Source organism: Lissotriton vulgaris, chromosome 7, assembly GCF_964263255.1.
Source record: "Lissotriton vulgaris chromosome 7, aLisVul1.2, whole genome shotgun sequence".
In the NCBI taxonomy this organism is placed as follows: domain Eukaryota; kingdom Metazoa; phylum Chordata; class Amphibia; order Caudata; family Salamandridae; genus Lissotriton; species Lissotriton vulgaris.
The window spans coordinates 665044543-665059665 of NC_141695.1; the positions used below are offsets into that span (position 1 = coordinate 665044543).

At 46.5% G+C, this 15123-nt stretch overlaps 1 protein-coding gene across 2 annotated transcripts in view; it reads left to right on the top strand.

The window, feature by feature from the left end:
- Window positions 1-15123, top strand: part of PCTP (phosphatidylcholine transfer protein) — a 238823-nt gene that overhangs the window by 121383 nt on the left and 102317 nt on the right. For both annotated transcript variants that reach the window (XR_015297509.1, XM_086930871.1), the window contains exon 3: window positions 2186-2265. Coding sequence is in view for 1 of the 2 variants with exons in the window: in XM_086930871.1 (XP_086786997.1) it covers window positions 2186-2265 (80 nt within the window). In the remaining variant the exon portion in view is untranslated. The remainder of the gene's footprint in view (window positions 1-2185; window positions 2266-15123) is intronic.

Genomic DNA, 15123 nt, shown 5'->3' on the forward strand with positions numbered 1-15123 from the left:
TTTCCAAGGCAGCACTCACTCAGAGACGCTTTTCTTCGCAAGTGGAGTTGCTGTCTTCTATACGCCTTTCCGCCTATTCCACTTCTACCCAGAGTGCTGAAGAAGATCAAACGTGACCGGGCCCTAGTCCTTCTTGTGGCTCCAGACTGGGCTCGAAGAGTATGGTATCCCAAGCTCTTACACATGGCCATCAATCCTCCCATCAGACTGCCCATTCGGGAGGATCTTCTGTTGCAACAGCAGGGGACGGTCCTCCCGCTGAACCTGTCCAGCCTTCACCTCCTTGCGTGGAGATTGAGCGGCGCCAGATGACAACTTTCGACCTTCCTCTTGAAATCTGTAACATTATCTTGGCAGCCAGGCGAACCTCCACAAAAACGGTATGCGCCTGTAGATGTAACACATTTGTGGCATGGTGCACAGCAAAGGCTGTGGATCCCCTTTGTGCACACCTTTCAGAGGTTCTCCTCTTCATTCTTTCTTTGGCCCAGCAGGGCTCCGCTCTGGGCACTCTAAAAGGTTATCTTACAGCCATTTCGACCTTCCTTCAGTTTCATTGCCAGCCTTTTCTTTTCAAGTCCCCTATTGTAAATCACTTCCTTAAGGGCATTACTCAATTGTTCACTCCAATTCCTTTCATAATGCCCCAGTGGGACTTGAACCTGGTTCTGACCTATCTGATGTGCGCTCCTTTCGAGCCGCTACATAACTGTCCTCTCACTTCTTACACTTAAAACTGCCTTTCAGGCTCTTTGTTTCAAACCTTCTTTTCTGGCTGTTAATCTGGACAAAATTGTCCTTCGCACTAGGCCTTCTTTCCATCCCAAAGTGGTTAACTCTTTCCACATAGGACAGCCCATCACTTTGCCCACCTTCTCCACCCCCCCCCCGCATCCTTCTAAAGAGGAGGATAGGCTCCACCGCCTGGATCCAAAACGTGCGCTTTCATTCTATCTGGATTGCACAAAACAATTACTGGTGGATGACCAGCTCTTTGTTGGCTATGTTGGTGCCAAGAAAGGCCGGGCCATGCAAAAATGAATCACCACTCGACGGGTCGTTCTTTGTATCAAAATCTGCTATTTCTTAGTGAAAAAGGAACCTCCAGTGGGGTTGTGTGCCCATTCCACCAGGATGACGGCAGCTGCTACTGCTTTGGGACGTGGAGTCCCCCTTCATGACATCTGCCAGGCAGCTATGTGGGCTTTATTGCACATGTTTACCAAAAACTACTGCCTGGACGGCCAAGTCCATAGAGACGGCTTCTTTGGCCGTTCAGTTCTCCATGACTTTCTGGTGTGAACTTGGCTCACAGTCCCACCTCCGTGGTTGATATTGCTGGGGTATCTATTCTAAGGTTAGGAGTCCATAACTAATTGCCTCTTTCTGATGAACAGGTTACTTACCTTCTGAAACGATATATCTGTAATAGATACCGATTAGTTATGGATTCCTCACCACCCCAACCATCCTCTCCGTTCTGCAAACTGACTTATAGGGTAAGGGACTTCCCATCAGGGCCCTAGTTTTGTGCACCAGTGTCTTGCATGGCTCTGCACTTCTGGTGTGGAATGTCGTGTAAAGGACTGACAGCGCACAGGAGCTGCGTCTAAATAGATACCGCAACGTCATTCCAGCAACCACGACGCCAACTGCGAACGTGGAGTCGACCGATGCGCAGGGATACTGCTGAAGAAAATTCTCCGGGTCTATTCTTACGCATGGGGATAATTGTAAGGTGAGGAATCCATAACTAATATATGTCTCTTACAGAAATATTGTTACCAAAGTTAAGTAACTTGTTCTTCTTGTTTTTATGGGGTGAGTGCCATGATGAAGTACTCCCTTTTCCAAAAAAATTGGAGGTGGTTACAAAGAGTTTGCATAGAAAATTCAAGCAGCCTCTGGTGTTCTTTGAACTGTTGCAATCTAAAAGCTGCATTTTCCACAGTTTTGTAGAGTTAGACTCTGCTCAGTAGGGTCCATGGTGTTCAAACTATGAATCGGCATTACTTGAAATAAAATTGTTTATTGTCTCATTATGTGCAGCTTTTTTGCAATTCTTCTGTTAAAAGTCTACCAGTCATTGAGTCTGCTTTTGGTGATTTCTGCATGATATATAACTGCAATATATATACATTTTTGCTTTGTTTTTAATTGTACAATATATTTTTCATTGTTTTAGCGCTATATGAAACAACATTTGAAGAAGGGAAAGCAATCTACTGGGAAGTGAAGTACCCATTTCCACTATCAAACAGAGATGTATCCTTTTGTTTTCAGATTGGCACAGTCCTAGAGATCGGACATATTGGGGTATCATTCAGTATCACCTTGGTGAATAAAGAGCTAGTATCGATCTCAAATAACATGAAAATATTACAAATCGTGTTTTTGGTTTAGCGCTATATGAAAGAACATTTGAAGAGGAGAAAGCAATCTACTGGGAAGTGAAGTACCCATTTCCACTATCAAACAGAGATGTATCCTTTTGTTTTCAGATTGGCACAGTCCTAGAGATCAGACATATTGGGGTATCATTCAGTATCACCTTGGTGAATAAAGAGCTAGTGTCGATCTCAAATAACATGAAAATATTACAAATCGTGTTTTTGGTTTAGATAGTTGTGAGTTCGCAACTTGGAACAGTGAAGCCAGAGATAGATGTGTTTGGTATACCATTCTGCCTATTTCTTATGTTGGTGTGCTTCTATGTGCACTTAGATATCCCAAGGTGATTTATAGTTATCTAGAAGAAATGGAAGTGGAGGATATATTACATGGATGTTATAAAACCTGAATCCAAATTGTACCGACTCATGAGTCAGATGGACTAATGAGTGAAAAATGGGTGCATGTGTCTTGTTTCTCCTAATCTTCCTACAAAGCAACCCTCATGTGAGAAGAACTCAACTGTACCCCTAAATGAATACCATTAGTGGCCTTAGAGGGGATAAAAGGACAACCCTTGCACAAATGCAAGTGGTAATTCTGTTGGGAACTGGAGCACCTAGTCATTCATTGTGATCATCAACCAATTAGTTAAGGAGACCAAGATCCTCCCATCTATTGGAAGATGATGGTGTACAGAGGAGGAATAAAATAGACTTTGATGTAGCAGATACACCTAAAGAGGAAGGAGACTAGGGGCTCCTTTGTTGCGGTTGGGGGTTTCTAAGCCCCAGCTCTGCAATGAAAGGACAGGTAGAACTGTTTGGGATCTAGACAGGAGAGGAAGCTTGAGGTTGTCATGCGTGTTGTCCCCTCTAGAAGCCCCAATATTGTTGGTGGAGATGTTTTGCTAGGAACACAAGGCCCAACTAAGGTAATTTCCATTAGTGAATCCTGGACACCTCCTAAGAAGCCTGTTGATTGCATCCAGTAGTGGCCACAGAGTGTGGCCACATTGGCCATTGTCTGCAGAATATAGGTCACACTTCAGAACCTCTTTAGAAGCAAAACCATTGCTCACCAAATCAGACAAGGGCTTATACATTCGATTACAAATCTCTTAGGGCATAAAGTTAATACCCAAGAATGCTAGCAGCATTGGCAGTAAGTCAGCCCATGGATTCACACCATTTGGATTGGTGGTCAGAAGGAGCTTTAAGGAAAGCATTGGGTTTCAATATAGCGGAAGAATCTTGAGCCACCAAACTTTTCAGTGATGGATCCTTAGACAATAACTTAGTCCCGGAGACCTAGGCCTATTCATGTTGTAAGATCAGTTCCTGAGCTTATGTGCTCAAGAAGGGTTTTTTCCATACAGGGTTCATCAATTCTCCATTGAACGGTGGGGGTGGAGGTTCCAGAGCCTCAGCAATAACAATAATAATACATATTTTTTTTAAATAAAGTACCTGGTTACTCCAACTGGAACAGCAACCCATGCGTGTTCTTTTCAGGAGTCTTCCGCTGGGTTGATAATCTCTCACTAGAGGGAAGAGATAGCTGGGATCGTTGGCATTTAAGATTTTATAGCATAGGCACATGGCTTTAAAGGAATATTCTTTTACTCAGCGGCAGCCAGTGCAGATTGGCAAGGGTGGGACCACAGGGCACCAATCTCGGGAGGTTCAACAATAAGTGTGCTGCTGCATTTTGTACTCTCTGAATCTTTTTTAATGTACCCTGCCTAGCACCAGTGGAGAGAACATTGCAGTAGTCCAGTCAGGACAGGACAAGAGCCTGGTTATTGTTTTCCTGGCTGTTACAGAGAGAAGGCTTATCGTCTTAGTCAGAGTTTTGAGAATGCTGTATCATTTCCCAGCTACGAAAGCTATTAGCCTGTCAAATGTTGAATTTGCATCAAACCATACCCTTAGGTTCTCTACTTTTGGCGTGTGGGCTGGATTAGGACCTAAGGCTTCCGGCCATCATGCGGCAAATCAAATAGAGGGTTGTTTGCCAAGAATAAGAACCTCTGTTTTACTGGCATTGAGCTTGAGGCAGCTCTTGTTCATCATTCTGCAAGTTCAACTAGGCAGGATCTAAATTGAGTTGCAGCCCCTCCCTCATCCTGAGATAAATTAAGAATGAGCTGCATGTCATAGGCATAAGACACAATGGTAACATTGCCATTGAGCCAGGCCAAGTCTAGCACATCTACTGCAACTGTTATCTCTTTTGGGTATGTATGAGGTGTCCAATTTGGAGAGGTGTGACTCAGCGGCCGGAGCGGCTGACTCCAGCACGTGGGGTTCATGGTTCGATCCCCGGCTTCGCGGCAGCTCAGCTCAGCTCAGCATCATGGGACTTTAGACAACAGCTCACTTAATCTTCCCGACGCTTTACAAATATGGATTATTAAAAATAGGGAGCTGAAGATTTCTTCCAGTAAATGGAATCTCTGTGCTCACCAATGAAAATTGCCCATTCATCATTGGTGATCTGCACCATTTGTTATAGTAGGGTAAAAGTCTTCCTACTTGAATGAAGTGGGTTTCCTGAGTTAACCAGAGGGGAGGCCACATGAATAGGACTTGTTCTTTCCCCTGAAGTGTCTCATACATGTTTCATGAGGAAGAGGAGGCTCTAACTTGTTTCCTGAGGGTTTCTTATGACAAAAGACTCCCTAGCTGTGAACAACTGGACTTTCACCAGCTTGATGGTACAACTTGAATGGCACTCAGCGACCTGACCCACTTTTTAAAAATGTTTTTAAAGTGTTTTCTTGCCATTTTTTAACATACATAACATAATACTGTGTACTTTAAGCAGTAATTTAAATCAGTACAACAAGTATACCCAATATTATCCTGCACCCTCAAATGCACCACAGTTCGACCCTCGTGTATTAGGGTGTTCACAGGCCTTCCAGGCTTCTAATGGAACCAGAGTGTATGTGCCCATGCCACAGAGTTCACGGAATGTCTGCTACAGCGCCTCGTAGGTGAGGCAGGTGGGTCTGTGTGGTCAAGTCCTCTAGCAGTATTAGGGTGCCTAACTGGTAGCAATCAGTCACTGTCACGATCCCTGCTTCAGTCCACACTGCATGCTGCCCTGTGATGAAGTATGACAGTGGGTCACCATGTGGCAAGCCCACCAAGGGCAGTGCAGGAGAATAAACACTGCTGCATAACCGCCTGATGCAGCTCCGCCAACAGCGCAGCTCGGTGGACAACAGAGCCCCAGCTGCGGGATCCTTAGCGCCTGCATAAGCAGCTTGGCCAGCAATGCCCCCTGATTCAGCGCTAACCCCAACCAGCCCAGCTCTGTCTGAATGGTCCCTTCGAGCCACCAGGTGATCCAACAGAGTTCCACCTCAAAATACAACTCGAAGTCTGGAACTCCCAGCTTGCCCTCCAGCTGTGGGTGGCACAAGGTCTTAAGCGAGACCCTGTGGTTGCATCCATCACAGGCCAATTCCCAAAGCAGGAAATCTAGCTGCCTAAACCATGGGGCAGGCATCCTTACCTTAAGGTTCACGAAGTAATATAGGAGCCACGGGAGCATTACCATCTTTGAGACAGCTATGTAAGCCATGAGGTGGAGGTGAAGCGATCTCCTGAAAGAGACACAGGGCATGAGATATTGCAGCTCCACTCCCAGATTTTCCTCCCAGAAGTCAAGATCTGGATACCTATGTACCTAAAAGTGTGGGGCACCCATAGCACACCTAATGGAAGTCCAGCTGGCGGTGGGATGTCCTGGGTCACAGGGAACAAAAATGCCTTGCCAAGTACACCCTGTGGCCTAATGCTGTTCCGATTTCCCCTAGTAGCTGCAGCATGTTGACCACATCACCTTCCCTGATCCCTGTTCGATAGGTAAATCAGTAGATCTTCGGCATAAAGGTATATGGTGTGTTTGCTCAACTCTACCGTGATGCCTGTGCCCTCTCCCATTGACCTGACCTTCACTGACAGTGACTCAATGACTATGGCACATATTAGAATGGACAAAGGGCACCCCTGCCTCGTGCCCCGGCGGATGCCATTCGGTTCCAATATCGTGCGACCTGTCTTTACTTTGCCCTTGGGGGTAGCATGCAATAGCCGCATCCAGTGCTCCCCTATCTCCATACGGAGCATGACCTCCTCGAGGAAGTCCCACCTGACAGTGTCAAAAGCATTCTCCAGGTCTATTTACATAATGACAGGCCGTGGGTTGGATTGCAGGTCCTGATTATAGATGACGTTATTTAGGTGATGGAGGTTAAGGGAGGTGTTATGCACCAAGATAAACCCATTTTAGTCTGCATGAATCAACACCTGCATGTGTGGCAGCAGTCTGGACGCCAATACCTTGCTGACTATCTTAAAGTCCATTTTGGCATCTAAAGGCAGCTGCTGTGACTCCTGGGATGTTGGATTTAGACAGTGGAACAACCATCGCTTCTCTAGACGAGGCCAGAAGAAGTCAGCAGGGAATACTTCAGCATATACTGACTCCAGCCTCAGGCCTAATATTTCGGCATAGGCTGCAGAAAACTTGGCGGGCAATCGGCCCAGACCCGGTGTTTTACCTGTTGCCATGTCTTTGATGGTGCACTGAATTTTCTGAGTCATGGTCAGACCACCTAGGACTTCGATCTCACTAGTTGGGAGGCACCAGAGAACCAGTTAGTCTCCTGGTTCACTGTAAAAGTATTCCACCATCACGTCTCACAGCATGTCACGATATGGGGTGTCCTCTAGGGCTGCTGGATTAAGCTGCGAGGTTGGGACTGCCAGGCGCTCATCAACAGGCTTGATTGTCAGTAAGATGGGATAGTGGTCTGAGACAGCGCAGCCAAGGTATTCTTTATGAATCACATATCGGCACAGCTCCCTGGAGCATACATATTGGTCAGTTCTCGTGTGTACCTTGTACATGAATGAATGAATGAATGAATGAAGAGTTTTGTACAGTGCATGAATGCCTGGGCATCTTAGAGCGGAAGTTGTCAGTATGATTGTACAGTGAGGGCAGACGCTGGCTTAAAACCTGGGTAGGAATGTACATGTTAGAGTAGAATGTGTAGTCCCTATCTTATCCTATCACACAAGGGGGCCAGAGGAGATTTAAAGACCTGCAAGTATTACCTCCCCTACTTTATACATGCACCACAAAAAGAAACCCTTGGGCATATGGAAACTGCTAACCTAGGAGACTTAACTCTGGTGAAGTATCCCTTCAAAACGACGATTACCCTCCCCCACCAAAGAAGGCATGCTTCATCATTGGGAACCTCCTCGTGCCATGATGCCTAGTCAAAGGAACACACGAGGGACAGAATGCTGACCAATGCAAACATCCCCCCCAGTCACAAAGATCTTGGTTTAAGCCATCATTTTATTGCTCAGCATGCCACCCCAGTTTGGACCCAGCCATATCCAAATCAGGCTTGACTCTGTTCCTCATGGGAACAGTCCCGCCCGAACTGCAAAGCCAGGTCCTCCCGGAAACGGAAACCAGCATCCTGGGACCGGTTTCCTGTTATCTCCCCTCATCAGGCAGGCTATCTTGAATCCAGTGGCGCAGTGAACACGGGACCCATGTCTGGGCATACCCTTCTTACTTAGGGGGACAAAAGTAAATGGAATAAATGATGGAGGGAATGCTGAAAATGCAAACATTCAACCCCAGTCACAAAGATCGGGGTTTTAAATCATCGTTTGTTTGCTCTCCACGCCACCCCAGTTTGGACCCAGCCATATGCAAATCAGTCCTGACCCTGTTCATCATGGGAACAGTCCAGCCCGCATTGCCAAGCCAGGGCTAGTCACGGCGTGGGCTACAATGCCCTCTCTGAGAGGGAGGAGGTCAGGGATTCATTCAATAGTAAGGTATAGAACATACTAAAATTATGAGCTCAAGGTGGTGAGGGCAGCGGAGAAAATGTGGAGATGAAAATTAAAACAAGCTACAGGGTCTGCAAATTGCTTTATTGCTGGGTCCCTGGGCCAGGGGTAAAAACGGGGCATTGCAGGGCAAGATCCATTTGAGTGTCACCGTAAGGTCGGCATAATTCAACTTATAACCCATCAACAGAGTTTTGTGGCTTTCTTTTGTACCTAAACTCAGTGCTGCTGCTCAATGTGCTCAAAAACAACAAATTGAATATATAGAACGTAAATATATACAAAACCATCCAGTGATCATGTGAGATGTCATAAAATGAAGGATTCACTGGCGGTACTTGCATAAACATTTGCATAGAGTATTCATATGTACTTTTTAAAGCACAATATACTAAGTTTCTGAAAAAATAAACTTTAAAAAGATGCTAGGTAGACATTAATAATCCAAGTAGCATACAAGGGCATAATAATGGGTACCAATCCCAGCCATTCACCCCAATCCATTGTATGCTCAGTGCCTCACACAGTGCCTCACACTACTACTGGAGTGATGGAACAGGCCATTGAATACAACAATAGTAACTCAGAATGAGGCTTACCCGTAAGTGTCTGGAGTCGTGCCTCAATTCAACCTGGCATTGGCCTCAGGGTGCTCTCGGTCCTGTTTGATAATGATAGTAGGGACAGCAAAAAATGGGTAGGATTACTAGGAAAACTGGAACGAGGTGGGGGAGGGAACAATTAAAGGTATTTCAAAAAGGAAGTATATAGGAACATTTTCTTCTGTACACAGATGTGTCATAAAAAGAGGCACTAGCCTCAACTAGGCGGCGTCATGATGACCACCTTATAAGGCTTGTTATAGGGGATATGCTCTGCATGAGAGCAGGCCTTAGTGATCCCACACACACATGCATTAGTCTTAACTATGTGGCGTCATAGCACCCACCTTCTAAAATATGTGGGATGGGATGTACACACTGGGGAAGCAGTCAAAAGCAGTCCCACAAATCATCTTGTTAAATGCGCAAATCTTGAGACAGACCAGTGCATATTTCTGTTACATAAGCCTGGTGAGAGTGGCGTTGATCAGATCAATGAGAGTGTCTATGAATCTGATTCAAGTCATGCATGGGAGTGATATGGTCAGATAGATACAGACCTCCCCCCACTGCATAGAGTGTATTCTCTTGGCAGAAATGTACGAGGTGGAACAATGTGTGGTGTTCCTGGTAATAGTGGTGCTAACTTTCTCATAAAAGTGTGGTCTGAGTGTGGGCTTAATAGCGCTATCATTCGTACCTGGTCAGCGGAGATGCGGCAGTCCAATATGCCATTACGAAGAAAAGGACGCTAACCAAGACAGTTGCTGGTGGCTATATACATTCATCAATTTACCTGAACACAGATGTGCTGTGTCCATATATGTGCATTCATGTGATCAGCGCTCTTCCCAGTCACATGTGGCGAGGTTGCTAGGAAATGCAGTCGTGGTCTGAGACAACTGTTATCATGAAGCGCTATCATGTTATTGTGCGCACGAACTGGCTTATAATGACTACACATATGTCCGCAACACGTGAGCTCCTAAGGTAACATATGTACAAGACAATATAACAAACTAAACCCTCAATGGAGACGTAAATTGACAGCTTGTACTACCAACACTTTGGGAATCCATACTGGGATTGGTAGTCTCAATGGATGATGTCATTAGAGGGTGAATTAGAATAGTTTGTGCGGGGCTAGGAGAGGATAAAATGTGTTGAGAACATATGTCAAATGAAACATACGTTTGTAAGTGTGCAGGGTGTAGGTGCAGAAAGGCACAGTTGGAAAGGCATGTTTGATGATTCGACCCTATGTCTGAGTTTCCAGTGTATAATCTAATAGTCAGGAAAGGATTAAAATCGCCACACCTAGAGTGTGTAGGGTGTGTATTTCTCGAACCACAGTATCTGGCAGACTACATGTACATGAGCTCAGGTATGCGTCCTTCAGGAATGGGACCAAAGGAGGACCAAATGTGTGAAGAGTATCTGGCAACTCGAATATATGTTTATGAATGTACAAGGTGTATTTTGCCACCAGCTGCCAACCAAACAGAAGTATACAAAGTGGCACAGTGGGAAGGCTTCGTGCAGGGATTCAAAATTCTAATTTAATTGGCAAGAAAGTGTAAGATGGGGTTGGAATCGATCCACCTACGGTTTGTAGTATGGTGTGTCTCTCCCATCACAGTATAAGACAAACTGTATGCATGTAGATTCAAATAATGGTCCCTCAGATTCAAGGACTAGAGGACCACAGGATTTCATCATTCGGACCATCCCTGTCACTATGTAGTCTATACACCAGCTTCTATTCTTTGATGAATCGGAATTGGGTAATGTTGCTGGAAAATGATGGTATGTTGGGTTTACCAAGGGCTGTCCATCTCATTTCGTCTGCTTGATGTTTTCAATCAATAAAGTGGTATGTGAGTTTGGTTGACACAAGATGATCTAAATCTGATTAATCTAAGTTGAGTGTGAGGTCTGCGTGCAGACTTTGCAAGTCCCACACATTAAATGTCCTTTAACAGGAGGGAGCCCCCCAGAGTGTGTCCTGCCTGTTGGTATTGAACACATTCGGTCTCATGTGCACCAGTTTATCTCTAAGATTTCTACTCCGTTTGAAAGCGAAAAGTGGACATTGGATAAATCTCTCTCCTTTACTCAAGATTTGTCAATTCTTGCAGATTGCTTTTTTAATCAGATTTGAGTAAGTACAGAATGTATTTATGCACACCAATTTCCCTGTAGATTCTTTTGGTTGACGAATATCCAGGAGGGCGTCTTGGTTATTGTTGTGTGCTGTCTTAGCTTATCTCCATATGGGTTGTGAGGGATATTGTCTGTCCAGTAGATATCTTGATAGTTTTTTAGCAGGTTCTTTATATTTTTGGACATGGGAACAGTTGCGATGGAGATGCAAAAATTGTCCATAGGGAATGTTATCCCTCAATGATTTGGGGTGATATCTTGTGTATGGTAATAGAACATACTGAGACATCGCTTTCTTGTACAATTCTGTCTCTAAAGTTCCTGCCGAGGAATAAATCAGTTAATCCAGAAAGGGAAACCATTCTTTACTGAATTCACATGTGAACTTCAGGAAAGAGTTCAGTGAGTTAAGCCATTTGTGAAAAGAAGTGATGGACGTAGTTTCACCACGCCAGATGATCAAAATGTCATCTATGTATCGCTTCCACATGACAATGTGGGAGTGGTAGGAGTTGTTAGGCACTAGGACTTGGGGCACTGAGCATATCATGATTTGAGAATGGATGGTGGGAATTGCTACCTGTTGTTACACACTTGTTTGCCACTCTGAGTATACATGTCTACTTAGCATCTTTCTAAAGTTTGTTTTGTCAGAAACTTAGTTGGTGGTCATTATTATTATTGTTCTTTAAAAAGTACACTTGAATACTCTCTGCACATGTGTTATTTTCAGGTACCTCCAGCGAATCCTTCATTTTGTGTCATCTCACCGGATTACTGGATGTTTTTGTATATATTTACGTTCTTTATATTTAACTTGTTGTTTTTGGGCACATTAAGCAGCAACACTGAGTTTCGCTGCTAAAGAAAGCCGCAACACCTCTAATCAGTGTTATAGGCTGAAACATGTTGACCTTCCCGTGGCACTCAAGTGGGTTTAATCTTCCCCTGCAGTGCCCTGTTTTTACACCTGGCCCACCTTACTCTCAAACATCCATGAACTCCTCCCCCTCAGAGAAGGGGTTGTCGCCCGTGCCGTGACTAGGCATCATAGCGCAAGGACGTTCCCAAAGCAGAAGCATGCCACCTTTGGTGGATGAAGGTAACTGTCCTTTAAAAGGGATACTTCACCACGGCTATGGCTCTGGATAGGTTAGCAGTTTCCATAGAGTCAAGGGTTTCTCTTTGTAATTTACATAGTCCATATCTTAGCCATGCTGCGTTTATCAGACGTCTTCTAGTTCCAGTGTGCGATCCTGTCCCTCATGCCCTCAACTGGCCTGTGGGCAGGTGCCCCAGGCATTGGAGGGGTAAAGTGGTCTAGGGTCTTGCCCACCACACCATTGAAGTCCCCCCACCAAAGAGCAGTGCCTGCCAGATATATGGCCCATTTGATCGGAGAGTAGTTTCAAGAAGGAGACATAGTCCTGGTTGAGTGCATACATGCTTCCGAGCACCACATGACTGCAGCTCTTCTGCCCCTCCACTAAGGCATAACGCCCGTCCTTATCTACCCTGACTGTCGTGGCCTCAAAGAGAGCACCCGGCCTAACCCAGACCAATGCCCCCAGGCATAGGTGGGGTAGTTTGTGGTGTGAATTTGCCCTCACCAGCAGCTTTGCAAGTGTTCAGCCTGCACCCTTGTAAGGTGTGTTCTCTCGGACCATGGGGATATGCACTCCCCGCTGTCCCCATCCCACGGATATTCCATGTCATTAGTGGGACATTATGTTGTGTGCCAGCCATGGGAGGTAGTGTAGTTTGGATAATATAGTGTCCCCTGCATCCTTCCTGCACCCCCTCTCACTTTATCCAGCCCTGAGACAACAAACCAAATACAAATTCCCCAACACCCCACTCCCAGGACAGCCAGCAATGGCTGACTACTCAAACATTAACATCCAAAAGTGCAAGTAGCATGCTTTTCTGATATTCAAATTGCTAGTTAAGAGCGCTGTGGGTTAGGCTTAGAATGAGAGTAGTATTGCAGTCTCTGTGTCACATCGGCCCCTTAGAGTCCATTGCACCACCTGTGTGTGACCGTAGACAGGTTATACCGAAGGGCAGCACCCCCATGAAGAAGCAGGCACCAGCAACTCCAGGTATGCAGCTTCCCCAGGCTCCCGTGTCTGGGACTGGGAGCTATTAATGAAAGGAGGGTGCTAGAACCCCCACTCCTTAATTAGGGTTACTACAGCAATCAGCTTTCTCTTCCAGGTCAAGGAGTACCCAGAGAAGCATGTACTCTATAGAAATGTGTCCGCTCTCTTAGGGGTTATCTTTGGGAGGTGGTCTTCCTCAGGACCTTGGCCGTCTGAGTCTGTGTACCTGTGGTTGCTTCCCTTGCAGTGCTTCCCTTGGATTCAGAACATTTGGTCCCTGTGATTTCCTATGTGGCCAGCAGAATTCTGCCCTGTCCATGTCTGCTTGCATCTTGGATGGTTTCCTCAGGATTCCATGCCAGGAGGTCCGCCTAGAATGACGTCGGGTTAGGGTTGGCAGCACCTCGCCGTGGCCCCAGTTGGCAGCTCTGATCGCCCGCTCTCCGTTTGGTATATTTCTAGCCATCTCCAGGCATCATCCGGTTCTAGTCAAAGGTGTGTTTGGCCTTCCAACTTCATAATTAGTTTTGCTGAGTAAATGGGCAAGTAGCAGAGCCCCTCCTGGTCCAAGGCTCTCTTAACTTTAAAGAAAGAGGCCTGCTTGGCCTACACAGCTGTGGTCAAGTTTGGGAACTTGGATACCTGGCCTTTGCCCATTCTAAATGGACTTAAATCTCTTGTAGCAGTTCGTCTCTATCTCTATATTGCAACAGCCTCCCCACTACTATCCTGGGTGGGTGCCCCAGGGCGGGCAGCCTAGCTGGTACATGGCATGCTCATTAAAGTGCGAATAATTGGGAGAGCTGGGCTAGGGCCATTTCCACATGCATCCAGTTTTCCAACTATGCCTCCATGTCGCCTCTCTCCAAACCCTCAAGGTGGTTCACTATGCACACAACTTCCTCCAGAGAGCCTAGCTGGGGGCCGTGTATGTATTGCTGTTGCCCCTGGGCTTTTGCTTTTGATTTGCCCATTGTTGCTCCCAAGTATCAGGAGGGAGTTCACACCAGGATCATATCAGTGTGGGGTTAGGGCCACCTCTTCAAAGACTCCACTCTGGGCCCCCAGTATGTTCCGCCTGTGTCTCCCTGCTGGCGCCTATGGTGCTGCACAAGCCCTCTGTGTGATTCACCTCAGACGCAAGTGTCTCCTAGTGTCTGAGTATTGACCTCTTTACCCCAGGCCAAGTCCAAGGCCCTTGTTGTGCCCCACACCAGGAGCCAAAGTTTATCCGTGCAGTTGCAAAATCTTGCCCCTTCTGCGCTGTCCTGCAGGGGCGGGGAAGGTGGCCACCTCCACTTACTCTCCTTGTCCCCAGTCACTTTTTGCCAGGAAAGGTGAGAACCCCCTACTCCTGCAGAAGGTCCCCGGGTTGCATCCTGATCCAAGCTCTGCTCCCACTCCTCACTCCTCTCACCCGTTAACGGAAGGGACCTCACTGCCTAAAGAGGACCGCACCCTACTCTTGGCCCCAGTAAACTCTTGGCATAGGTCCCGCGGGCCTTCACAGGCTTCTTCTCTCAGCTGCTCATTTTCCTTGTTACCTCTAGGGGAGCCTTGACTGCCTGAGTGCCCGGGCCCCCTCCTCCACTCAGTGCCATCTGCTCTGTGGGGGGCCCGACACTGCTCTCATGCCAGGCTTTCACTACCCAGCCGTCTCGTCATTACCCAGCGCTCCCCGCTCTGTTATCACTCTGCTCAGACCTGGCCAGCAGCCTGTCACTGCCTCAAACTAATTGCCCCATTGAGTATGGGGGTGTGCCCCTGTTCTGCAGCACTGTAGTAGCATCTCCTAGGCAGGGGCCCTTTCATTACCTTCTTCCCCGGGGGCGGGGGGAGGGGGGTCAAAGAGAGGATACATATGGGCTGATGCAGAGCTCAGGAGTTAAGCATCCACCATCTTGGCTCGGTCCCTACTTGTGGACCTCACCTGTCAGGCCAGCAATCCATTCTGGTACTCTGGAACTACCT